Source organism: Triturus cristatus, chromosome 4_1 (assembly GCF_964204655.1).
Source record: "Triturus cristatus chromosome 4_1, aTriCri1.1, whole genome shotgun sequence".
NCBI lineage: Eukaryota > Metazoa > Chordata > Amphibia > Caudata > Salamandridae > Triturus > Triturus cristatus.
The window spans coordinates 1168990232-1169017791 of record NC_140585.1 but is presented as its reverse complement, the minus strand read 5'-3'; the positions used below and the strand labels follow the sequence as shown (position 1 = coordinate 1169017791).

The 27560-nt window shown below is 46.0% G+C and overlaps 1 protein-coding gene across 2 annotated transcripts in view; it reads left to right on the top strand.

Moving 5' to 3' along the window:
* Positions 1–27560, top strand: part of LOC146856276 (C-type lectin domain family 4 member G-like) — a 73874-nt gene that overhangs the window by 16847 nt on the left and 29467 nt on the right. Inside the window, exons 3-7 of one of the 2 annotated variants that reach the window (XM_085654371.1) lie at positions 12045–12170; positions 13424–13486; positions 14994–15056; positions 20755–20844; positions 23426–23574. In XM_085654371.1, coding sequence (XP_085510497.1) covers positions 12045–12170; positions 13424–13486; positions 14994–15056; positions 20755–20844; positions 23426–23574 — 491 coding nt within the window. The remainder of the gene's footprint in view (positions 1–12044; positions 12171–13423; positions 13487–14993; positions 15057–20754; positions 20845–23425; positions 23575–27560) is intronic. The other variant, XM_085654372.1, reaches the window with a different exon arrangement.

Sequence of the window (27560 nt, the reverse complement as noted above, 5' to 3'; positions counted from 1 at the left end):
TATGTTATTTCAATTGTGGATACAGAGTAAAGACGGGAAAAGTGGTTAACCCATGTGTTTGCAGCCAAAAATAGGTCTTTACGGCATCTTCCAGTTTTATTATCTTTTGCTATCAACCGCCAGAATCCAATATGGTCTCTACTTTTTGCTGCACTAATTAATTCCAACCAGATGTTTTCGTCCCAACGTTTCTTAGATTGTACCAGTAGTCTCTTGTAATTAGTCCTTTTTTCCCTTAAGGCCATAACATTGTTATTTTTTGCTGCCAGTATAAGCTCTTTTTTTTGCTTCACGGCACTCCTTGTTATACCAGGGATTTACCAAACTACTTGTTTCAGTTTTCCCTCCACCTACTTTGGGGATTTTACTAAAAATGGGTTTTAACGCTTCTACCAGTGCTTGATGTACAATTGATACAGGGAACTCTATTGCAGGCAAATCAATATATGGGGCGATAACGTGATTAAACATAACATATATTTGCGTCATAGCCTCAATATTCCCCACTATAACTGGCCATTTTAGCGCTCTACGATTGTTACTTACTAATGGCTCATTGAAAAGAGTATTATTTATATCCTCATTGTTCCCTGGAGTGATTTTGTATATATCCACTGCTAGTGTCAGGTGCAGGGGGTAATGATCGCTATCAATTCTAGCGTTGACTACTAAATCTTTTACATTCAGCCAGAATCCAATTGATGTTATAATGTAGTCAATACAACTCTTGTAGTTACCCCTATTGAATGTTGGAACGTTTGGACTATCTGAGGGTAATAGTCCATTATAAGCTCTAAGTCCATGGCCTGCCACCAATCTCATAATTCGAGCTGCTGCAACTGAACAAGATACTAACAGACTACTCTCTAAGAAGGGAATATTATTTGCCATGTCTTCATCTTCAAAGATTGTTTCAAGACCCACCACGGCCTCAAATTTGCAATTTAAATCTCCTCCCACTATTATCATCGCCCTTGAATCAATTGTCGTTGAAAAGCGGTCGAGCTGGTCTATCACCATAGATTCCTTGTTGGACGGTCTTGGTCTGTTATATATATTTATTAGATATATTTCAGTTTTATCCCATGCACAAATCTTCACACCAATTATATCTTGTGATGGGAAGTCCAACTGGGTTATATCAATACCGACGGAGATTTTTACCCATATAACAAGGCCACCTGAGTGCCTACCTCTAACTGAAGGAATAGCATTAACGCTATAGGTTCTATACCCAAGCTTGTGGGGGGTTTCTAGAGCCCATGTCTCTTGGAAGAAGAATATATCACTCTGATCTATGTACTCCTGCTATTCTGCATCCTGCAAATTCCTTTTTAGCCCCGCAATATTCCATGACGTGAGCCGTATATCCATTAGCTCCTTTCCCCCATTCCTAAATTCACGACAGTATACGATTCTATTCATGTCTCATGAACTACATGGGATTCAATAACCAAATCAGAGAGGATAATTGCGTTTTTGTGCTGGGTCAGATTGAATTCAGATGTTACCACCTTTTCACTAAGTCCGGGCACCAATGGCGTATTTCGTGTCTCTTTGAACTTTACTATACCTTGTGGATCTTCTAAACTCTTACTCAGGGTACATACATCTGAGTTTATCTTATTGTTGGATGGGGTAATATAGTCATCTAAAGCAAGGAGTGATATAGTAACTTGAAGATTATTAGGGAGCTGTAATTCTCTTTCTACTATGACTGATTGTCAGGCTTGAGTATCTAAGTTTGAGAGAACCTGAAACCTATTTTGTAAAAAAGAAGGAACACCATCATACCCACCATCCCTAGCTGGTTGTTTATAAGAATAACTTAACGGCAAGGCACAGATACTAGTGGTTTGACTAAAAGTTTGTTCGTTTAAACTTAGTAAACGATAAACTGTCTGTGGCCTGCGGAAATTAACCACCACACAGTCACCCTCAATATTCTTGGGGGATTGGCCTACCCACCCAACTCTGCGAACCATAATAACCTCTTCCATGTCAGAGGGGCGAAATCTTTTATGTTTTAATAACCAATCCACCGTCTTCTTGCGTAAGTTTACCCAGGATTCATTCTGGTTGCTTTTAGGAACAGGAACACCAGACAGAATAAATACGTAAGGACAAGAAGCTGGAGGTAGACTCAAATTATCAGTATTAGGTTTTAAGTTAATTGTCATTGAACCATCTAAGGTATTGCTACTCTGGTTGCCCAGTGTAGTTTCCAAGGGCAAACGTTCAGGTACATCTCTATACTTTGTGTTTTGATCTTTAACCACTCCCTGTGTGTTTCCCTGTGTGTTTCCTTCTCCCATCCTTAGTTTCGATCTAGGTTTAGGTATATGGGGTTCTTTTGTTTTGCAGCTTATACTACACAAATTATCAGAAGAGTTCACATTTGCTGGTACTGGTACTGGTACTATTGCTGAAGAGTTTTCCCCCTCAGCGGCAATTACATTTGAATTCTCAATCCTACCACTTATATTAGTCATAACAGCATTCACCTATTCCAACTTCTCCCTTAAAGGATTGCAATTCTTAACAAATAGTTCATTAATGTGAGCGAGCTAACACAGTTCCCAGAACTGACTCCATAGTAAAGGTAGTAATGGAGTCCCCAATACATTCTTGTCTTAGTAGTGGTGATGAAAATAAGAACATGTCTAAGTCCGTCTGTGTGCCAGCGGAATTAACCAAGGTAACTGCCAGATCAACTGTGTTGACAGTATGAGCTATTGTTCGATCAGCGGCGCAAGTTCCTTTTGTACTCCTCTTCTTCTTTTGGGGACCACCCCCCTTTTGAAGATCACCCCCCGCCTTCGTTTAGTTGGTAGTTGTCTCCCCTTGGTCTCCTCAGATAAATTAGATGCCCGTTTTCTTGCCCCGTTCAACGTTGTAGGTGGGGGTATGCCCGAGGAAGGTACGGGAGGTATCATAGATGTGTCTTGCGATATAGTAGGCAGTGGCGGTTGTAAGGAATCTCCTGGATTTAATAGACCTAGTGATAAACGTCTCTGTAACACAGCTGGATCTAAAGAAAGTCGCCGCTCTGTCATTTCTATTTCGTGGCTCAAAAGTGATTCTGCCCGGACTATAAAAGCATCTAGGATACCTGCCACTTCCCGTGTGCTTGGACATTGTCTTACTCATATTCAATCAGAACCCCGAACTGCTCAACAGCTCACTAGCCACCACATGATGCTACAGTCTGCTAAAGATAGTAGTGAGCAGTTACCCCAAAACGTTTTTTTACCGCACAATTGTACCTGTAGCTCGTGTAACGTAGACCAAAGGTGTTACCCTCTTATCAAGGGGGTGGTCCGCCTGGCCTCCTCCGGTTGCTGATGGGTGCATATGGGCCTGCCCTTGGCCCGGGCTTTGCCCGGGCGCGGCTCGGGCACGCCCACGCACGTCCCGCGCTGCGGGAGCCCTGTTAGCCTTCTGAACGCCTCCTGGCGCTCTCCGATGGTGTGGGCGACGTGCGCGCCGCATGGGTTGCTGGGATGAGTAGTTCCCTGTGGTCTCCCTGGACCGGGAATCGGTGATGGCCGCAAATGACTCTGGCAGCGGTGGCGGCACCAACAGACAGACAGGTAAGATTTACGAGCTCCCGCACTGCGGGAGCCCTGTTAGCCTTTTGAACGCCTCCTGACGCTCTCCGATGGCATGGGTGGTGTGCGTGCCGCAAGGGTTGCTGCGATGAGTAGTTCCCTGTGGTCTCCCTGACCCGGGAATCGGTGATGGCCACAAATGACTCTGGCGGTGGTGGCGGCACCAACAGACCACCTTTTACTAACTCCTAGGATAGGCTGATGGCTGTTTGCATGCACCCACCTGCAACACTGTTGCGCCCTGGGGCAAAGCAGGCAAGAAATTCCTCCAGAACATGGGCCTTACCTCCCGCCACCCGAAAGCAGATGTCCTGTTTCTGCGGAGCAGCGGACTCTCACCGACTGCCAAGGATGAAGGACATTTCCAAACTTGGATGAGGGACTTAAAATTTACACAGCCACAGCTTTGTGTCCACACAAGTAAAACACCCTGGGCGTTTGAATTTGTATTTAAATATAAGGAAGGGAATTGCCGTTTTAGATCACTGCGTTGGCTAAAGTTATAAAAATACGAGATTCAAGGTGGGTTATACTCCCCTTTTCTGTCTCAGCAACAAGGTGAACTATTTCAATTCCGTTTGTTGTGGGCGTTGCAATCTACCACTCTTCTATCCCGATAAGTGTAAGCTTATATGTCCTTGTACTGGCCTTTACCATTAAAGTACACTATAAATGATAGACAATCCATAGGATAACATGGGCTTGCACCCAGGCAAACCCGGATTCATTAGCTCCATTATGATACCATCTAAATATGTTGAGTTTGGTATCAAACAAGGTGCCTCCTCACCCATGACATGAGCGTTGTGTCGGGGGCGATGGGGCATGCACCTAGGTGGCTACCTTAGAGGCTGCCCACCTAGTTTCCCAGCTTTCCTGTTCTCTGACTGTCCGCCTGTGCTGGATGCCGCCAGGACAGAATTCTGACCTCCGGCCAGACAGTGTGAACACTCCCAAGAGTCAGGAACAAAGGCCTGGGCAGGAAGGAGGCAACAGCTCCTCCCTCCTAGACTGGCTTGTGAAGTGGCACATCAAGGCGGTGAGCTTCAAAGGCTACACCGCCTCTGATATGCCCCAGGGCTGCTTCTCAAAGTAGGAAACAGCCCTGCCCCAGGAACAGTTGCTCCCAGGCAGGTGGGGAATTAGGTATGCAGGAGATGTACACCCCCAGAAGTCTAGCCACACATCTAAGGTGGACTGCCTGGTCTGTACAGCTAAGGAAGTCTTTTGTCATTTTTAAAAGTGGCCAAACTAGTGGGTTCTGGGTGGAAAAGGTGAGCTACACCCCTGGATGAGGTCTCTTAAGGGGCGGATTAGCTGCTGGGGCTAGTAGCCCATTGGCCACTTTGACACCAGAACCTCAGTTCTAATCCAACTTGCATCAAATAGGGAAAAGAAGAGACCCGAGATGACCAGAAGAGGATTTGCACAAATGAAAAGAGTGAGACTCTGTACTTGTGGCAACACTCCTGGAACTGTTCGATCGAGGCTCCTCCTAGGATAAAGGTCAGTTGCCCCAGACAGATGGACTGCTGTGAGAGTGAGAAGCAATCTCAGACTCCCCTGAACTAGTGGTACTAGTCCCCTGCAAACTGCAGATAAAATAACGCTCTGAATCTGAAGAATCACTGGCCATCAGCCCCTCTGAGGAATCGCCCAAATCCAGATGATCTAGTGCATTGTGGGAACTGTAGTACTGCTCTCTACAAAGTTTCAGGCAGCTACCATGTTCCCCCGGGTCTACCGAACATCGTAGTAACTATCTGCTGTGTTTACCATAGCCAAGGCTTTTTGGTCGCCAGTCCAGCAACCGACCCCTGCACTCAACGCTGCACCTAAAGGGAACACCATCCAACTTTTGGCTGGCATCAGCAGCGGCCCGTTGTTGAGTTTTTGCATTTTTTTTCCCTGCAGCACCATGTAAGCGGGAAAAGCAGCTATCCAGCGGCTCTCATTCAGCACCAGGGACAGCCAGGACAGCTCTGCATCTGAGCTCCACAGGCCACGTATAATTGAACTGACTGTCGTGGCTTGGTTCTGGGACCCGCTTCACCTCTACCCTCCTTGAGTTCCACGCAACTCAACCTGCAGGTGACTGATTGTCACTGGTGGTTTTTATCATTGACCGCAATAATAAAGTTTCACAGTATTATTTTGCTTCTAAAATCCATAACTCTGGTTATATGTATCTAATCACGATTGTTTTGGTATCTAAATTAACCCCTTCGTAGCGCCCGTCGGTCAACGGCCGTCGCAAGCACTACCTCGGTAGTGCTGCCCCGCACCGCGGCGGAATTACCGTCGCGGTAAACAGGTTAAGATAAAAATCTGCTTTATTTTGATAAATTTGTGTCGTATTTTCGTATTTATTTTGAGTCGTGTCAATTACTTATCGTTCATGTTGGAACTCTGAAATGCTTAACACAGGTTCCTCTAGTAAAGCTCTTTGCCACACCACCAGGAGTGAGCTAAGGATTTATTATTGTGAATCCAAGAATGATCTTTGGGGTTTGTGAGAGTACTGCATAGTGAAGCCTAACCAGCATCACCACATAATACTCCACGGTCCTACACTAAGTAATGGGATCAGAACCAAAAAATAACAGTAGACAAGTCCGTCATCCTGTCTTTTATTTTTGAAAAGTGGGGGACACTCTGACTCTACAGAATGAGTGTCCCAGAAACATTGGGAGCAGCTCTGGTGTGATAACACCGAGATTTATACAAGCATTCCTCAACGCAAAATGGCCTACAAACTAATAGCTAGATGGTATTACACCCTGATACGCCTATGAAAGATGTTCCCCACTACCTCGTCTCAATGATGGCGCTGCCAATCGGCACCCAGTGACTTCCTTCATATCTGGTGGGTATTTTGTACAAGTTCGTGAAGGGCTTATTATGGTCTATGCTTCCGTTGCCTCAGTCATTCAGATGTTACTACAATCTGCAGATCTTGGATGTCCTTTATACGCTGACAATCCCAATGCTTTTTTTGGATGTTTTTAAATACCCTCAATAAAAAGGTTTGAAGTAAAAAATAAAAAGTAGCGGGAAAGCACTATTATTATGGCAGCATCACGTCCGGGTCTGTCATTGGGAATAACATGCCCAATTTGCAGACACTGGCAAAAATGATGACATATTATCCATCCAGTTTAGGCATGCCAGTCCGCCACCGATTTCAGAAGCTTCTCCTACATGCAAGAACGCATGTAGACCATGGTGATCTTGCACAGATCTGCATGGATCTGCACACAAATGTCCATGACTTGCTGAGAGAACATTTCTGTTTTGTCTGGCGCACTTTTTATGTGGATACGGAAGAGTGCCCCCTCCTAGGGTAGTGGTGTATGCAAACTGATGAGACCCCCATGCAGTATGTCATGTGGGGGGGTCCTCAGACTACTATGTCTTACAGAATGGAGACCCTGTGAAGAGTGCCCCCCCACACTGCACCAGCTGCAAAGGCCCACGTTACACTCCTGCTTAGGAGTACATTTCGTGGGATCACCACATGTTGTGCTGGCAATTCCACCTTGCGATGTAAAATGTAAATTGTAAATGTAAATTGATACTTGTATAGCGCACTACTCACCCGCAAGGGTCTCAAGGCGCTTGTACGAATACCGCTGTGGAACCCATCCTGGCTTTCCCTGTGAGGCGTCCACTCCTGGGCACCCCCAAGGTGGAGGCCAGGCATCCTTAGCGTTGTGGGGGCCGTTGTGGAGATTAAGCAAGCTATTGCTCAGAGTTGCAGAGTGGGACTCCATGATTGGAATGGCACCGAGGCAAGAATTATCAGGTCCGTGGAATTTTTGAGCCCAAGACCCACCGAGGCAGGGAATTGAACCCTGGTCCCGGGCTAGACCTCTGCATCAGGGTCTGCCGCTCTAATCATTGAGCCACACTTCTCCAGGCGTGTTGGAATTAGTGTCACAGGCATTTTTGCCAAAACCAGCTCATGCCATGCTGATTGGAGCCACCTGAAGTGGAGAAACAACTCCTGCCATGGTGACAGTGTTGAAAGGAATTCCCTGTGTTTTTGCCTTCGGACCTTCCACCACTGGTAGCGAGGCGGTTTTTATGCCCCAACAGTGGTTGGAACCTCAAGTGCCAAATTGTAAGTTAGACCCTTAGCATGGCACATTGGAAGTTTCACATACCCATTAAAAGACACTGCCAGTTACACAGGACCTGGGATAGGCTCTTTTAGAAAGAGATATTTCCAGTTTCCCCATGGAAGCGAGTGGGCCAGTCTCAAGAGCCTGTAGCCAGGGTCATCTTAACCAGATGCAGGACTCCCCCTGAATCGTCTGGTTATGACGACACAATCAGTGACCCAGTCATAGAACACCAACGCTGTGTTTTCCGACCACAGTTCAAATTTAGAATTTTTTTCCAAAAATCCAATTTGCCTTCAACTTTTCAGTATCCTATTCTGCAGAATGCACTCAACAAAATGCAGCTTTTGCACTGACAAAAGTGAGAAACATTTTCTTTCGCTCGTTCCTAAATACATAACTACATGCACACTTGCGCTTATTTGGGGCTGGACATTGAAACTCTGGCATTGGTAAAGACAGATCGGCACTTCTCTGCCACCTTTCCACAAGAGGAAACGAGTGTGGCGGGAGAGTCAAGTGGGCGACCTCTAATGCACACGGGCTCGGCCATTCCTTCAACCGTGAGCTACTTAGATGCGGCCGAGTCGCCCGAGTGCACGGTGGCCGCTCAGCCGCTAAAGAGCAAACATGCAAACCGGGCCCTCAGGCCACAAAGAGGCCCCTGTGTTGCAATTGTTTCTGACATCCTCAACCAGCTCTCCTTGTATCAGCCTTTTTCCTACTCCTCCGCCCCGTCCTTGAAGTCTTATCTTTGGTGAACTCAAACTCAACTCTCTCTCAGTCGCCATCTTGCACAACATTATTTTTTAAAATTAGAGGTAGCTGAGAACAGAACTGTGCTGGCTTAGGGCATACTCCCACGGCATTGACACACAGGGCATATTATGTGTGGTTTACTGTACCCAGGGCTTCAAGTGGGCCGGGTCTCACTGGTGCAGAGCATCGGCAGTTTTTTAAAGGGGTCCTCGAAACGGGTCTCTATCGGGCTCTGTTTTGTGCCCTGCAGTGCTTAATTTGTGCCAGTGCTTTCCGGTGCTAAGCACCAGCACTTATTTCACAGGGCCGGGTCTATATAATTGAGAGCCATGGGCATGCTCCAGAGGAGTGTTGCAGGTGCTGACATTTTAATGGTTGATTTTCTTTTGTTTCTTGAGCCAGTGAATTACTTGTACAGAAAACTCCTGATTTGGTTGAGGTCATTAACTTCAATTGGTGACATAAGCTCCAAGCTATCCCTCCCTCATCAGTGGGAGGTGTGATTTGCAACCAGGGTTTAATTTGAGCTGTGGTTTCCAGTGCTCGATCGGCACTTAATTCTCAAAACCAGCGCTGGTGACAGCTGCCACAAGGTGGTGCTGTCTGGCTAATTTGGAGATGACCACACAACAGATTCATTCATTCAATAAACATTAAAATGACTATTACCTGCCTCCCAAACCATTCTTATAGCTTTGGGGGCCTGAAATAGTCCGATTAGTCACACTTGTGGGAGTTTGATGGCTAGTACTTGTGATGTTTCTATCGTTGGCAGCATTGCAGGGGCTACGTGTGTTGCAAGCTGCAGTGGCCTCCTGAAGAGAGCCCCGGCACTTGTTATTTTACAAATTAAGCACTGGTGCCCTGGCACAAGAGGCCCGTTTTTTTTCATACTGCAATGACAGTAGGCAGTCGATGTGCGAGTGCTCACACTGCTCACTTTTCAATAGTAGAGAAGTGATGGCATGACGGTATGACGTCATGCCAGGTGAGCGTTGTAGGCGAAGGAAAATCCTTTAAAGAGAGCCATTTTCTCTTTGTATTTCCCTTCTCTTTTTGGAACTCAGGAGCAGCAACATTGTTGCGGTGTCACCAGGGCTTTAAGTGGAAGTTTTTTCAAATATTATATACAAGCCATAGTTGCTGCTTATTTATCTTATGCAACTAACAACCATTGACAAAGCCAATAGTCCTGACTTGTAGGTATGATGTTACTTGCTGAATCATATATTTGGATGCAATGACAAAAACAGCAAAATCAGTCAGGCGGCAGACTGTGCTAAGCACAGATTTTTAGCTTATGTGTTTTTAAGCCACATCCTTAATTATATTGGCCACGCCTCTTTAAGAGACCCTCCTAGTGTTTTCATCCCACTTAAAGCTCTGACTGTACCTTGTCATGGCCTGTTCTACCATGTTTGGCTTGATTGTGAACTTTGTTGTTTAACTACATTCCTGTCTTCTCAGTATCATTAATAGGAAATGTACAGGGTTGTATACTTGTATTGAATTGTATTGGTATTGAAATAACAATTTGCTACCCATTACGAGGATCAAAACGTTCTGGGTGTGTCAATTTTATTATTTTATAGTGCTTTATACCCATGATGAGGGCATGAAGAACTCCGATTTGCATTGGGTTCCTGGGCGCCTGGAGTGCATTGTTGAAAGGCAGTTGTTTGTACCAAAAAATATAAACAAGCATTTGCAATGCAATCGGTCTCGCCTTTGGGACCTTTTATGTATTTAGCACTCCAGCACATTAGCCTGGGTGTTGAAACATCTACTGTTCTTTAACATGGAGGGAAACTATGCACTAAACTGTGTGACACGCCAGGTATGGGAACACATGGAGAGAAATATTGCCTTTCAGCGGGAAATGGTATAGTTCAAAGCTCGGTTTTTAATATAAAATCAGGGCCTACAGTGGTCATATCACTGAAAATACGAGATTTGAAAAAAATATTATTGTCCATGGGTGCTCGTGGAAGACAATTTCTATGTACTGGAATATAGAGAATACTAAAGTGATTCTGGTATTTTACTGAAATCTGGTCGTTTTCTATCAAAAAGTTAAATAGAGGCAGTTGCCAGAAAAATAAAAAATAAGAGTCCCTCAGCAGAAAGCAATTCTGGTATTTTACTGGAAGTTGAACAGAAAAAAAGTCCCTAAGCGGAAGCAGACAAGTCCTAGGGCTGATCTCCAGAGTCCACAAAGTACATACACATATAAGTATATAATAAGTATATACTAAAGTATATACAAGAGGTCTCGAATGCTCAACCTAAAAACCAATGTTCACGCATAAAATATACACTATTCCTCCCTATATATTGATGAAGCAAAGTGTATCACTACAACAACACAATATAATTGTCAGTTAAAACACGTGTAGCAGCTTGACATTCAAAAGGTCATGCAAAAAATACAATCCTTTAGCATCATTTGATTAATTACTTGCAAGTAGATGTTCAAGTTTGCAGAGAAACAAGGTGCGTACTTTAAGAACCTTAGTGCTCTTCATAAGAGGATTTAGATTATCCTTTTTGATATAAAACATCCCTGAGCTCCTCTCTTCCTATGAGAGGGTTGTAGCACTCAAAGGAACTAGGTTTTTCCTTGGAGAGGAGAGTCCCTATGATGAAGCATGTCACCTGTTGGTGAGTGAGGGATTTTGTCCTTAAAAGGGAAATGGCCAACTTATTTTGGTGGTATCTGTGATTTTGTAGTTTTTCATCTTGCCATGTAGTTTTGTACACATTTTTGCATTAGCTTCTTGTTTCGACCCAGGGATTTCGTACTGTTATCATAGTTGTGATTGGGGAGTAAATCCAAGGTGGTCTTTAAAATTTCCTCAGGACCCTCTTGTTTTCAACCGTTGTTTGTTTGGGAGCGTTGATACATTCACCAATGTTCAACCAATAGACAGCTGCTAATAAGGGAGAGGATGTAGCCTAACGGCTAGGGCGGTTGATCTCAAATCTGGGGAACCGGGCTCGAGTCTCGGCAATGACGCACAACATCCTGTGATTCTGGGCACATCACTTAATCTCCCTGTGCCTAATAAAAATGAATGTGTCCATGTGTAACACAACTGGTGCTCATGTAAAGCGCTCTGATACCTTCGGGTCAACTTTGCACTTCGAAAAATAAAGAAATGAAAATAACAGGGCCTTTATCAGGATAAGACAGTATAAATAGATTGGGCATGTTAAAGAAGAAAAACAAAAACACATTTCCTACTCACAAACGTTTTCATGACCAATGGAAAACAAATTGTATTGACGCCAGAATTATTTCAGCTGGAATAAACAGTGTGAAGGTAATTCATTATCATCTATTAGTATCAACTAATCCCCTTGTCTATTAAGACACGGCAGTAAAGCAAAAAATGAAGCCCCCAGTCAGCGACTCACTGCCCACCTGAGGAGATGAGTTGATCACTTGTTGGGCTGACCTCGACCCAGCTACTAAAAACCTACCAAAGGTGACCATACTGATGGCTGTTGATTTCCTACAACCACACTAATGACAGTTGTTTTCTTGCAGGTATTGTCAGACGTGGAGGAATACGATACAGCCACCGTGCTAAGAGACTGGTCGTCAAGTTTTTGCCCCTGCTGGTTGTTTTTCTATTGATGTGGCTCATCCTCCTTGTACTGATGCTGGTGAAATGTGAGCTTTGTTCCCGGTTTATTTCTTATTTATGTATGCAAAGTGTTTTGTGACCCTGTCTCATATTGAGTTCCTGATTACCTCTATGGAAAAGTCAATTGCATAAAGCATCGGGAAATAATTTCTACATATCTAATAGTGTAATTAATTCCACCTCTTTATAAGGAAATAATATGACAATATTTAGGACAATATTCTTCACTGCCCTGTACATTACAGAACACCACTTCTTTTTGACCTTCCTCTCCATTTCGTTCCTGAAATTACAGAAAATGAAGGTATGTATGTATGTATGTATGTACATGGTATTTCTATAGCACAAACCTGGTCAAAAGGCAGTGGAGTGGGCAAAGACATGCATAGAGTCAACAATGAAGAAGATGAGAAGGAACAATGCATGGCCTCTCAATCGTAACAGCTTAGTTGGCATTTATGGTGTTTTCAGTCTCTTCCTAAAGTGCTCTAATATTGCATCAGAAGGTGGAAGGCATGAGTGGCTTCTCCCTGCAGCTAGGCAGTACTTCATCGGATTGTTAGATACAATGAGTGGTCTTTCTCTGAAGTACTTTAATATTGCTCCAGAAGACTGAAGGCATGAGTGGTCTCATTCTGAGGCAAAGTAGTATTGCATCACAAGTTAGAGACCATGAGTGGTCTCTCCTTGAAGTACTTAAAATATTGCTTCATAAGAGAGGAGGCAGGAGTGCTCTTTCCTTATTGCAATGTAGCATTGCAGCAGAAAATACTGCCCCAGAAGCACATTTTCAATTTTGCACTAGAACACCTCAGAAAACAGGTGCCATCAGTGGCCTCTCCCAAGCACAGCCCATTTAGCTCTTTGAGAACTCTAACAAAGCTTGGGGTCAGTTTGATGTCCCGAACAGTCATTGGTTGAATGGATGTGGTCGTTCTGCAGCGCATGATTGCTGCAAGAAGGGAATAGAGACCCACCCAGAAAACAAACCGCGTGTCTCATCTGTATTTACCCCTCACCTGTTCTCTGCCAGATCACCGGAGAATGAGGGATGCCTTCCCTGAAAAAACAGACTATAAGTCTCCCGGGCCAGATCCATGTAACAAGGGACAAGATGGGGGTCTGTGTGTTTATGAGTGGACGAGGGTTCTTTAGGTCAATATTACACCAAAAGAATGACACTTGGCTCCCAGTTTGTTTCTGGCCCTTGATCTCTCCTGGATGTCCAGAATTAATGTTTGTTTCTTCTTTCATTATTTTCTCCTCTCTTTTTCTGAAGATAAAGAAATTTCTGCAAAACAGATGGCAGCAGAGCTGGACCATTCTGCAATGATGGCAAACGGTGAGTGAACAGTGCTGCCTTTCACATCAAAACAAGAAACATCATAACAAGTGTACACTAACTGTCAGTCACTAAGCAATGCTGTGGGTTTAATGATCACTGGCAACGCAGTCCCTAACTCCTTTTGTCAATGAGAACGGAAAACCACAGATTACAATCCCATTGTGAAATCATTCTTACGATTTGCCTTCAAAGATATGTAGGTCAAAGGCCTATTGTGGACAGTACCACCAGTGGGCGTTAGGGTAACCCATTGCTTATCATAGGTTGACTTTCTCGTCAATCCTATTTGCTTGCATATTCTTCATTGACATAACTTCCTCTTCCTGTGTTTGCCCCTCCCTTGGAGTATAGCTTCTTGACCATCCTTTAGATTGAATGCCTTGTACTCTTCCGTGGCTACACATCAGGGAACTATTTTTTTCTTTTACTTTCATCACTCAATGAGAATCCATGCTTTCTCCCCTGTGTGCCACTCACCCATTACATCCTTGCCCCTGTGTGTGCTGTTTGTGGTTCTCCCCCAGCTCGTCTGTTTCTTCCCTCACCTCTTCCCACTCACTTTTTTTGTTTCTTCAAACTCCCCTCACCCAGCTCCTCTGTTGCTCCCCTCTCTGCTCTATGTTGTTTCCATGGCTTGGTAGCATCTACTATTCCAGAAGTCATGAATGGTCTCGTCATGCAGCAAGTCAGTATTGGAATAGACGCGAGAAACCATGAGTAGTTTCTCCTTGAATTACCTTAATATTAATATGGAAGGCATGAGTGGTCTTGTTCTACAGCAAGGAAGTATATATTGCATCAGTAGGTAGAAAGCATGAGTGTTCTCTCCCTGAAGTGCCTTAATATTGCATCAGAAGGTGGAAGGCGTGAAGGATCTCTCTCTGCAGCCAGGCAGTATTGCATCAGAAGGGAGAAACAGTGTGAGATCTCTCCCTGAAGTACCTTAGTATTGTATGAGAGAGGCATGAGTGACCTCTCCTCTGCAGCATGGCAGTATTGCATTAGACAATAGTGCCCCCAGAAGCACATTTTCAGTTTTGCATCAGAAGGCAGATGCAACGAGCAGACCCTTGCAAGGGCATCCGCATACGACTCGCTGAGAACTGTACCAAAGCTTGGGGTCAACTCGATGCCGCGGTCAATGATTAAGATGATATGGACATTCTGCAGTGCATGATAGTTGCAAGATGGGGGTAGGAGCCCTCACAGGAAATCCCTCATCCTACATATGATTTAAGTACCATTTGTCTCGTCTATGCCAGGCCAATATGAGACTGGAGGATGGCTGAGCTGCATGAACTGACTGTGGTCTCCTGGGCTGGTTTCTTTTACCAAGGTCTAATGGGGGTCTATTGTTTATCAGGGGAAGGCGTTCATCTGGTAAGATTCAAATTGACAGAATCACATGTGGCTCTCTATCGGTTTCTGGTTCTTGATCTCTTCTTGATATCCACAATTAATATTTGTGTCTTCTTTCACCATCTCCTCATCTCTTTCGCTCTAGATAAAGAACTGTCAGGAAATCTGAAGGCAGCAGAACTGAAGTTTTCTGCAATGATGGAAAACAGTGAGTCAACAGTGCAGCCTTTCATATCAAAACAGGGACAATTACAACAAATGTCTTCATACTGCCTGAAAATTATGCTGACCTGCAAAACAGTCAATGGTATTAATTATCACTGCCAACGCAGTCTCTAAATCCCATTGTCAATAAGGCGTGCAAACAATGAATTATAACCCAATAGTTTAACCATTTTTGGTCTCCCATATAAAGACCTACAAGTCAAACAACTATTGTGAACACTTCCAATACTTACAGTGGGTTTTGATCCAGACCATTTCTTACCATTGGTTGACTTTTTTGTCAATCTTGTGTGCTAGCTTTTTATTTGATGGTTTGACTTCCTCTTATGTCTGTCCCTCCCCTGGAGCATAGCTTCTTTACCTTCCTTCTGACTGGATAACTTGTATTCTTCCCTGGCTCCACACCAGGGAACTACATTTTTCTTTCAGTGCACCATTGGAGTGCACATGTTATATTGATCTCTCATATGTGCTGCTTTTCCTAACATCTTTAAACCTCCCTGCACTCTTATTGCTGATCCTCCGAACTGTCTGTTGCTATTCCGTCCTCTTTCAACTCAACTTGTTTCTTGAATCACACCACATCTAGCTCCTCCATTGCCCCATACCTCTCTGCTCTTGGTTGCTCACACTGCTTGTTTGCATTTACTATTCACCTCCTCTCCTACCCGATCCACTGTTGCTAGCCATCCAGAGCTGCACTTTGCTGCATGGCACTTCTTTCTAAATAATGCTGCACTTTCATTCGCTATAAATAGGTTTTCAATTTACTGCTCCAAGACGAGCATCCACCATCTTGAAACAGCAAAAAAACATGGCTGGAGAAGCAATACCCGTGTTATGACGTATGTGCGCATATTCATTTTTGCCTTGGTGATCTCTTTTTATTTTTCATGTCAGTTCTCTTCAGCATCAGTAATAACCATTTTTTTGTTTTTACCAATGACGACTTGCATTGGTCAACCCAATAAGTGAGACCTAAAGACTTTGTCAAAGCTTATTAGCAGCTTCAGTCCCTAAATGCTGCTTTTAAGGGATATCTACCATCCACGTCAATAACCCAACTGTGACTGTCCACCCACGCCCATGGTCCAAAACCTCATTGGCATCAAACCATGGCTTCTAACACCATCTCCAATAACAAACCACCAACAATCATTCCAAGCCTCATAGTAACAGTTACAAGCCTTGGTCCCTAACCCCATTGTCAGTCACAGTTGCCAACCTGCGTCCCTAGTCCCATTGTAAGACACCACTGCTTACTAGGCTCCCTAATCCCCTTGTAAATAATTAGTTGAAACTGATTTCACCTTCGAATTCTGCCTTTCCTTCTGGCATCTTTATGGGGTCATTGTAGCCTCCTAAAGACTGCTGTACCTAATACCTACTGCTTGTGAGGTCAAAGGTCAGTATCATCTTAAAGTGAAATACATTCAGAAATGCACCGATGTCACAGGGTCCGCCCTCATACCTTGAAAGGATGTCATGTGAGCCAGCACACGGCATACAAAGAAACAGGATTCCACTCTGCAGCCCTGCCAAGTGCCACGCATCAGGGGTTAGAATAACGCCATTCAGTGCTTGTCCCGCATCACTGCACTGAAAGTCATTAGTCACTCAATTAGAGCTCCTCCTTTCTTTTGTGTTCCTGCATACATTCAGCAGTAGCTGTCTGGCTGCTACTTCCAGATGCCCAGGCAGAGCGCAGGCGCAGGAGAGAGGATGATTTTCCATGGACACCAAGTGCACAGGGTTGCTATGGCCTTAGCTGGACCCCTCACCTCTTCCTGCGTTCATTCTGGCTAATCCAACACCAGCCAGGCTGAACATCTATGTGTAGCTATCACCAAGGAACAACATTAACCCTTGTGATGGTAAGCACATCCAAACTACAGCAGCTGGAAATGGGGAAGCCAAGCAGGGATATCGAGTAAGCTGAGAGCCTCCTGACCCCAGTTTAGTACCCCCGCCTTCATACTGAGAACTAGTGATACTTACCCTGGCAGCCGATGCTGGTACTGCAGCAACAATGAGCGATTATAGTTCCATGCCCACTGAAGCACCATGTGCCCCAAAAACAAGAGGTGGCACAGAATACCAGTTGCTCAAACCATAGCACTTTCATATTGCGAGATGAACATTTCCCCCCAAGGTGATCAAGACGATCATAACGGGGTTGCTGACCCTCCACTTCCAGGCAAAAGATGTCAGGTTATTCTTGTTGCAGGTGGTGGGGCCTAGAACCCAAGGACGGCTCTGACGGGAGACACAGCTCTCTCCCAGTGTGGACCAATGAAGTCAAGCACAGGGCTGTTTGAAAGCTGCATTTATAGCCTGCTATACAAGTGTTTAGTTGGAGCCTTCTAGAACATTACTGGGCGTTTCCAGTCAATTAGAAGGCTATTTCCGGTGGGTGTCTGGGACAGGAAATTGAAGGTTGAGTAAACAAACACATCAAGCACTGGAGCCTTCCTGACGATTATTGAGTGTTTATTGTCAAATGGAAGGCTGGCTCTGGTAGGAAACTGAGGCAGGGAGTGGAGACCTTTAATTAGATGGCAGGACAGCTGATCAAATAAAGATTGTCGAATCAGTGCACTCAAACTAATGTCCATACCATGCTAAATAAAGTGCGCAGCAGAGTACATAACACCTGCCCAACTTTGAAAATAGTGAAAAGTGCACAGCAGAGTACATGGCATCTGCTCAGCTAGAAAACAGTGACAGCTAAGGGGAACAAACAGCACAAGCAGGCCGGGGTATGACAACTCCAAAAGACTGTGCACGTTACTGTTGAGTTTAATATCAGGTCCTAGCACATAGAGACAATATGATTTGTGGTGTGTGACCTTTAGGTAAATTAAATAAGAAAATAAAACTAAATCCTGAATATACTGAGTGTGCATGTTTCACAAAGGGTTGTGTGTCAAAATATTAAGTTGCTGATCTCAACCTAGAAAAATAGTGAATCTAGGAAATTAAGTGTCACTATATCATTACAGTAAGTATATGTAGGTATAGATAAACTATTCTCAACTCCCATTGACATACATTGGTGATATAGATTGACAAGAGACATAGATGTGTAGTTAAGAATAGTACATCTGTACTTACCTTGACAAAATAGTTGTAGTCAATATTCTAAATTTGATATTTTTGTAGGTCAATGCAGAAAAATTGAAAATGTGGTTGAAGACAGTTGCAAATCGACAGGCTTTTTCAGACGTTTTGCAGGACCTTGGTCAAGAATGTTCAACTGGACACCTTTTGTTTATGGCAGGAGACAAATGTATATGATATTGGGGGCATATTTACAAGGGGTTATAGCCACCAGAATGTTCTGGCAGCGATAACCCCTTTGCCTTATTTACAGGGCAGCGTTAAGCCATTCAACATTGCTTAATGCTGCCTTGTAAATAATGCCCCTATACACGCAGCACTTAGCGAGAAAGTGGCGGGCGATGTGTGTTGCAATGGGCTTCCCACCGCAACACCCATTGCATTGTGAAGCTGCCCCCTTGTTACAAGGCTGGCGTAAATATGGGGCAGTGCCAAAGAGAAGACCAGGGAAAACCTAGTCTTAAACTGGCGAAACAAGGAGAAATGATTGATTTCTCCTTGTTTTTGCTGTGTCTATGAGTGCTGCAGAATGCAGCACACATTGAAAGAGAAAATCTCCATCAGTGATTGTTCATGTGCAGGAAGGTGTACCTTCATGCACATGAACAATCATTCCCTGCAACACAGGCACCCTTGGACTATGGTGCAAGGGTGCCTGCGTTGGTGCTAGGCAGCTAAATTTAGCGCCAGCGGTAGGAGAAATGCAGGGGTGCACTGTATTATTGTAAAAATGGTGCATCCCTGCGTTTTCAGAATGTCGGAGCGCAGCGTTACCAATTATGACGTAACACCACGCTCCGCTATTCTGTTGTAACTATGCCTCTACGTTGTTAGGTCTCACCTAGGCAGCGCTCGCACTGTCTCTTCAAGACATGCTGTATTCAGGTATGGACTTGAAGCTCTGCCCACACTCCACCCATCTTTTTAATTTGCTAATGCCACTCTCCTTTGCAAATGTTGGCTTTTGATTTGTTAATAGGCTTATTAGTCCCTCCTTAGTACCTCCCTGTCTTCTGTTGTTACCTCCCAGAAGGACATGTGTTGTTACTCAGTATGCTTTAGTTACAGTCTGTCAGCACTCATTTCTTGCATGCCTTTTGCCTGCAACGTAAAGTTTTTTTTGTGGGGGGGGGGGGGGGGGGAGTTGGCAGCAAAAACTTGCCTTTTGCCTTTTTTTTCCATCTCCATAAGCATCACCCCACTCCAGTGAAAGGCACGGCTCGCCGAACTTAATGTTTTTCAATATTTTATGCTTTCCATAAGCAGCGCGGCACAGGCGGCATACTGCACTGCTTACTAAAATCATAATATTTTTTTAAAAGAGTTTGGCGAGCCACGCCTTTATTTTCCTCGGCACTGCTCGACTAACTCTCTTGAGCATTCTCAAGCCCCACCTTGCAGTATCCCAATTAGCAGAATGCTAAGAAAACCTTCGGGCTCCTGTCCTTTTTTATTTTCACGAATTAGTAACTCCCTGCCACCAGGTTCGGTGGAATACATTAGTTCTCCATTTGCCAGAGGTTGCACTCTAATGGCAGCACCTGCGTTTTTTTATTTATTTCCTTTCTACTGCTCGCTTGCTCTATGGTCAACCTGATGGTTTCTCCTGATATCAGCGCCACACAGGAGACAGTGCCACACAGGAGACAGCACTCGCTGAGATATGGTATTTTTCTATTTTTTGTGTGCTTATTTTCTCTTGTTGCCCGACTTCCGCTACCTGCTCCTACTCTCTGTTCCCCTCACACCCCCTTCTCCCTCCCACAGCTCCTCTTCTCCCACTCAGCGCACATCCTGTGTGCAGCCTCCCGAGCACCCATTGTTTCCAGTATAAGCATTTGCAATGCAATAGGTCCCACATCAATTAAATGCAGACCTATTCACTTTGCAAATGGAAAAGTAATGTGGCGGGCAAACAATTTTTTTTAAAAATTTACTTTATTTATTTTTTATTTATTAACTTTTGTAGCAATGGCAGCCATTGTTATAAAAGTGAATAAATCAAAAGAAAAAAGTTGTTTAGCCTCCGTATTACTTTTACATTTCCAAAGCCAATAGCTCTACATTTTACTAACGCGAAACCTATTGCATTGCAAATGCTTGTTAAAAAAGCCCTGAGTTGAGACAGAAATCACTGGGGGGCCTGAATATATCTTCTTTTGGTGATATGGGAGAGTTTGGCTGCAGTTCTCTGCAATCAAGGCAGGCTTTGCGTTCTAAAGTTATAATTTTGCAGATGGAACAGGAGCACTGAAATGACAGCACCCAAAGAATAATGCCCAATCTTCCCCCTTCTCGTGACATCTCTCCAAAAAGGACACACGCAGCATATTACAAGTCAATGTCATATTACATTAGTCCATTATTTCAGAGGGACGTTTGAGTGCATCAAAGGATTGTGAGTGCATGTTTCTATGTGAGGGCATAGTGCAGAGCGGGCTAATTCTAGGTGCAGTAGAAGCTTCAGAAATACAAATATGTCTGTGTGCTTTCAAATCGCATTTCTCATTTGCTCATAAATGGGTATAATAGCAAATAAATCACACTCTTTATTTCTCCAGTGTCCAAGGGCCTCCTCGATGCCCAGAGCAGCCGCAATGAAATGAGACAGCGTTTGGAATCAGACGTGGCAGCATTGCGCGTTAAAGTGGGTAAGGATGCTGTCATGGAGCGCCACACCAATTAGCTTGTCTTCAATCAATCAAAGCATTTGTATAGCGCACTACTCACCCGGAGGGTCTCAAGGCGCTAGGGGAGGGGGTCCGCTACTGCTCGAACAGCCAGGTCTTGAGCTGCTTCCTGAAGGCGAGGTGGTCCTGGGTAAGGCGGAGGTGGGTCGGGAGGGAGTTCCAGGTCTTGGCGGCGAGGTAGGAGAAGGACCTTCCTCCTGTGGTGGCTCTTCGGATGCGGGGGACGGCGGCGAGGGCGTGGCTGGTCGATCGAAGCTGGCGTTTGGGAGCGTAGAAGTTGAGGCGGCTGTTGAGGTATCCTGGGCCTTGGTTGTGTAGGGCTTTGTGTGCGTGGGTGAGGAGACGGAAGGTGATTCTCTTGTTGACCAGGAGCCAGTGCAGGTCTCTCAGGTGTCCGGAGATGAGGTTGCGGCGGGGGATGTCCAGGATGAGACGTGCAGAGGCGTTCTGGATCCGCTGGAGTCTCTTCTGGAGTTTGGCGGTGGTTCCGGCGTAGAGGGAGTTGCCGTAGTCCAGACGGCTGGTGACGAGGGCCTGGGTGACCGTTTTCCTGGTCTCGGTGGGGATCCACCGGAAGATCTTACGTAGCATGCGCAGGATGTTGAAGCACGCCGAGGAGACGGCGTTGACTTGTCTGGTCATGAAGAGGGAGGCGTCCAGGATGAAGCCCAGGTTGCGAGCATGGTCTGTTGGTTTGGGTGTGTTGCCTAGGGCGGGGGGCCACCAGGAGTCGTCCCAGGCGGAGGGTGAGGAACCCAGGATGAGGACTTCCGTCTTGTCCGAGTTCAGTTTCAGGCGGCTGTTCTTCATCCATTCGGCTACCTCTTTCATCCCTTCGTGTAGGTTGGCTCTGGCGGTGTCGGGGTCGTTGGTGAGGGAGAGGATCAGCTGGGTGTCATCGGCGTAAGAGATGATGTTGAGGTTGTGCTGGCGTGCGATGGCTGCGAGGGGGCTCATGTAGACGTTGAAGAGGGTTGGGCTAAGCGAGGAGCCTTGAGGAACGCCGCAGATGACTTCGGTGGCTTCTGATCTGAACGGTGGGAGGCGGACTCTCTGTGTCCTTCCGGTGAGGAAGGAGATGATCCACTCCAGTGCCTTCTCCTGGATTCCGACGTTGTTGAGACGCTGCACTAGGGTACGGTGGCAGACCTTGTCGAAGGCTGCGGAGAGGTCTAGGAGGATGAGGGCCGCTGTTTCTCCGTTGTCGAGCAGGGTTCGGATGTCATCGGTGGCTGCGATCAGGGCGGTCTCGGTGCTGTGGTTGGCTCGGAAGCCAGACTGCGAGAGGTCGAGGGATCCATTAGTCTCGAGGAAGGCGGACAGCTGCTTGTTGACGGTCTTCTCGATGACTTTTGCTGGAAACGGGAGCAGCGAGATGGGGCGGTAGTTCTTGAGGTCGGTGGGGTCGGCTGATGGCTTCTTTAGTAGAGCGCTGAGTTCGGCGTGCTTCCAGCTCTCCGGGAAGGTAGCGGTGTCGAAGGAGGTGTTGATGATGTCTCGCAGGTGGGGTGCGATGACAGCGTCGGCCTTGTTGAAGACATGGTGGGGGCAGGGGTCGGTCAGAGACCCGGAGTGGATGGTGTTCATCATGCAGACGGTGTCTTCGGAGCTGATCGGGGTCCAGGCGCGGAGGGTGGTGGTGGGGGGCGGTGGTTCGGACGTGGCGTGCGACTGTAGAGTGCTGAAGCTGTTGTGTATGTCCGCGATCTTGTTGTGGAAGTAGGAGGCGAGGGAGTTACAGAGGTCTTGCGAAGGGGTGATGTCGTTGTTTCCGGCGTTGGGGTTGGAGAGCTCTTTAACGATGTTGAAGAGTTCCTTGCTGTTGTGTGCGTTGTTGTCCAGTCGTTCCTTGAATGCTGTCTTCTTGGTGGCGTGGATCAGTTGGTGGTGTTTTCGGGTGGCCAGCTTCAGGGCCGTCATGTTGTCAGGTGTTAGGTCTCTGCGCCAGTCTCTCTCTCGAGGGCTCGGCAGTTCTTCTTGGAGCTCTTGAGTTCTTCGGTGAACCATGGGGCTTTCTTGCTGCCGGGTCTGCTAGGCGGGGTCCTCAGAGGGGCGAGGTGGTCTGCGCAGTCGCTGATCCACTTCGTGAGGTTGGTGGCCGCTTGGCTGGGGTTCGTTGCGCTGGTGGGTGGGTTCTTGCTCAGGGAGGTTGCGAGCTGGTTGGCTGTGATCTTGTTCCAGCTGCGGCGTGCAACCTGTTGCTGGTGGTGGTGGATCGTGGTCCTTCTGAAGCTGAAGTGGACGCAGCTGTGGTCCGTCCAGTGGAGTCCAGTGGCGTGGCTGAAGGAGATGTCCTTGCTGGATGAGAAGATGGCGTCGAGTGTGTGTCCCGCGTAGTGGGTGGGGGTGGTCACCAGGTGCTTGAGTCCGAGGTTTGCGAGATTGTCCAGCAGGTCTTGCACCCATTGTCAATGTTGGGTGAGGTCTTTAGGGTTCGTTGAGGCATCCGGATTGTAATCAATGTCCAAGATTTCTAATGGTGCGTAGAGATAAATCCGTCTGAAGGATATTCTTTTCATTAAATGTTATTTATAATTTTCAGACTCTCTCTACACATGTCCAACGGGGTGGAAAGCACATGCAATCAGCTGCTACTACTTCTCTTCAGAAATACTACCCTGGGAAAGTGCAAAAAGGGACTGCATTGGACGTGGCTCACGACTGGTGACAGTCGAAAGCCCGGAAGAACAGGTAAGACACCGGAAGAACAGAAATCGACTGATCTGCAATACACAGAAACAAGCATTTGCAGTGGAGATTGGTCGCACATTTGTGAGAGTTAGAGGTATTGGTGCTGTAAATGAGAATGTATTTTACTCATGTGTTTTGGATTGGAGTTATGCATGTTGTGTGGAGTGGAATTATGTGGCTCGCAATTGTTATGTCAGTTGTGGAATTCTGTGGATTTGTTTTTGTGTGATGGGATTATGTGGCAATGTGTGTAATGGAAATATGTGGATAGGAATTATGTGCTACTGAGTGTACTGGAATTATGTGGAGTGGAATTGTGTGTCAGAGTGTGATTATGTGGAATGCCATTTTGTGTGCTGGAGTGGTATTTTGTGTAGTTTAATTAAGTGGTGTGCTGTTGAATTATGTGGCATGATGTGGAATTCTGTGGTGCGGATTGGATGTATGTGTTGTTTAATTGTGTTGCTGTGTTGAAATATGTGGTTTGTTGTCGAGTTATGTGGTGTGGAATGCAACTGTGGAGAGTTGAATTGTGTAGCGTGGAAGTGTAAAGCGCTGAGTGAAATTATGCTGTTTGCTTTAGTACCAGATGGTTCTAATGTACAGCTTATGGAGGGGAGTAAGAGGAGAGGAATGAACAAAAACAGACGAGGGGAGGAAGGGGCTAGTTAGAAACGGCCTTACCGCTCTAGTTTTAATGCTATTCTACTGGGGTAAGAAGGGGAAGTGAAGAAAGAAGGAATATTCATGTCCTAGTTTGGGAGGCCTCAGAGCATGTGCTTTTTGCCTTCGCGGCGTCTTCAAATCCTAGTATAAATATGCCCTTTCCCTAGTTTCTCAACAGCTGTGGGTGCAACAAAGAGCAGATGACTCTGTTTTAACCTAGGCTGCCTAGCATACAAAAAGTAAAAAAAATATATACTTTATCTTGGGGAAATTCCATCAAAACGAAAGAAGTCTCATTTTATTTTACATGGAAGTTTAAATCCATCTGACATGCCGAATTTAACAAATACATTTGTTTTGCTCATACCCTCAAATTTTAATGAATGCAGGCCTTCCATGTTATTTCCAAATTCATTTCAGCTGTAACTTTATTTACCTTTTTGAATGCCTCTGAGGCCAATAGAAAATCAAGAACCTCTACGATAACTTCAACGGCCAGACACCGGACTCCACAACCACTCCCGCTGCCGACAACAACAGCCAGCCCACCATCTCCTCCTGGACTCTGGTCACAACCGAAGAAACTGCCCAGACCATGGAAAGCATCCACTCGGGGGCCCCCACAGACCCCTGCTCATCACACATCTACGACAGAGCCGCTACCGCCATCACATGAGAACTACAGCGCACCATCATCACCACCTTCAAGACCGGCACTTTCCCCGATGACTGGAAACACGCAGAAGTCAGACCCTGTTCAAGAAGGCCTCAGCAGATCCTACAGACCTAAAAAACTACCATCCCATCTCTCTCCTCCCCTTTGTAGCAAAAGTCGCTGAGAAGATCGTCAACGCACAACTAACAAGGTTCACCGAAGACTCCATCCGTGACCCCTCCCAATCCGGGTTCTGCAGCAACCATAGCACAAAGACCACTCTACTTGCCGCCACAGACGACATCCTCACCCTCCTCGACCAAGGACACACCGCGCCCTGATCCTACTTGACCTCTCAGCAGCTTTCGACACCATCTCACACCACACACTCACCGCCAGACACCACCACGCTGGCATACAAGGAACCGCAGACGACCGGATCCTCTGATTCCTCACCGAGAGAACCCAAAGAATCAGATGGCCACCCTTCCTCTCCGAACCTACAGAAATCAACTGCGGAGTACCCTAGGGATCTTGGCTCAGTCCAACCCTTTTCAACATCTACATGGCCCCCCTCGCCACCATCGTCAGACAGCATGGTCTCAGCATAGTGCCTTATGCCGACGATACCCAGCTCATCTTCTCCCTCACCACGGACCCCACCACCACCAGACTCAACTTCCAGGAAGGAATGCAGGACGTAGCATCCTGGATGAGCAACAGTTGCCTGAAGCTCAACTCGGAAACAACAGAAGTCCTCATCCTTGGAACCTCCCCATCAGGATGGGACAAAACTTGGTGGCCCACCGACCTCGTCAGCCCCTGACCTCCACGGACCACGCCCGGAACCTCGGCGTTCTACTCGACTCCTCCCTCTCCATGAATAGACAGGTCAACGCCATCGCCTCCAACTGCTTCAACACCCTCCGCATCCTTCGAAAGACCTTCAAATGGATCACCCCTGAGTCAAAGAAGACCGTCACCCACGCGCTCATAACCAGCAGACTGGACTATGGAAACACCCTCTACGCCTGGATCAATAAGTCTCTACTCCACAAGCTCCAGACAATACAGAACACCGCAGCCCAACTCGTCCTCGGCATCTCCCGACACAAACACATCCCTCAACACCTATGGAACCTGCACTGGCTCCCCGTCAAAAAGAGAGTCACCCTCAAGATACTCACCCACGCCTACAAATGCCTCCTCAACACCAGACTCCAATACCTCAACAAGAGAATCTCCTTCCACGTACCCAAAAGAAACATCAGATCCACCAACGTCACCCTCGCCAAAATACCGTGCATCCACAGAGCCAGAACAGGAGGAAGAGCCTTCTCCTACATTGCGGCCAAGACCTGGAACGAGCTCCCGATTGACATCAGGCATGCCCCCTCCCTAAACAACTTCAGAAAGTCACTCAAGACATTGCTGATCGACTGAATGGAGCTGCTCACGCCCCAGCGCCTTGAGACCCTCACCGTTGAGTAGTGCGCTTACAATTCATCGATTGATTGATTGAGTAGACACTGCACTCTGCTCTGTAATGGCTTGCTAACAAGTCAATAGCCTTGTCTCTGGGCTAAGCAGATACTTAGTTCTTGTGACTGTGTGTTTGGACTATAAATGTTTTTAGAGACCTTGTATTTTGAAGTAGATCCACGTCATTCAGGCACTCCTCGATATAGGTTTATACCTAGGGGGTCTATCTTATGCTTCTACTGTATGATTCATTATGCAATATGATTTTTCTAAGAAGCATTCTCACAAAACACATTGTTGCTATCTATTATCTGAGCAGCCCCTACAGTCAATTTTCCAGTTTACAATGTAATATACAGACTGTGTAAAAAAGAAAATGATATGTCTTAAGGCAAAAACACCATTCAGACAAAATCTTAAGTGCGTGTACCGCTAGCTTTAGAGAGCTTTCCCGCTCTCGGAGTTCGTGAAAGGTCCAGGTGGCAATTCAAAAACCCCAGTTAAAGTGATGGTAATGTGTTAAGTACAATCACCAAAGTCAAGACATTCAGCGATTACATTCATTGCTGTTCCTTGCAGCTTGCCCTTGACTCATTTCCGGGCACTTAAACATATCACTTTTTCCAGCCATAAATGAGTGCTACATACACTTTACAATCACAGTTAAAACCATGAAGCAACTGAAGCACTCTCTTAAACACACTCCGGTTAGGGGAACCTGCCTTTACAATGCGGCCTTAAGCACAAGTGCCGTTTCCCTGCATATGCCTTAACCACGCATATACGTGGTTAACACAACAGTCAGTGTTCTAATTGTCTGAGCAGATGAGCGAGGAGAGGAACTGGAAGGATCGCAGCAGGAAGGGGGACTGGGACGCGGCTTGGTAAGCTGCACTGGGGTCGGGGTTGTTTTTAGGCAAGTGGGTCGAATTTTAGAGCTCAGGGCAGGGGGAAGGGGCAGTTTTTGGGGTTGGGGGCAGGTTTTAGTGCTGAGGGTGCAGTGCTTGGGTCGGGGTAGTTTTTGGGCAGAGGGCTGAATTTTAGGGTTCAGGGCAGGTGGGGAATGGGTGGTTTTCAGGGCTGTGGGCAGTTTTTAGGGTTCAGTGTGGGGGTAGTTTTTTTTGGGCTAGGGGGCTGTGTTGTTGGGCTCAGGGCAGGGGGTCAGGGTAGTTTATAGGACTGG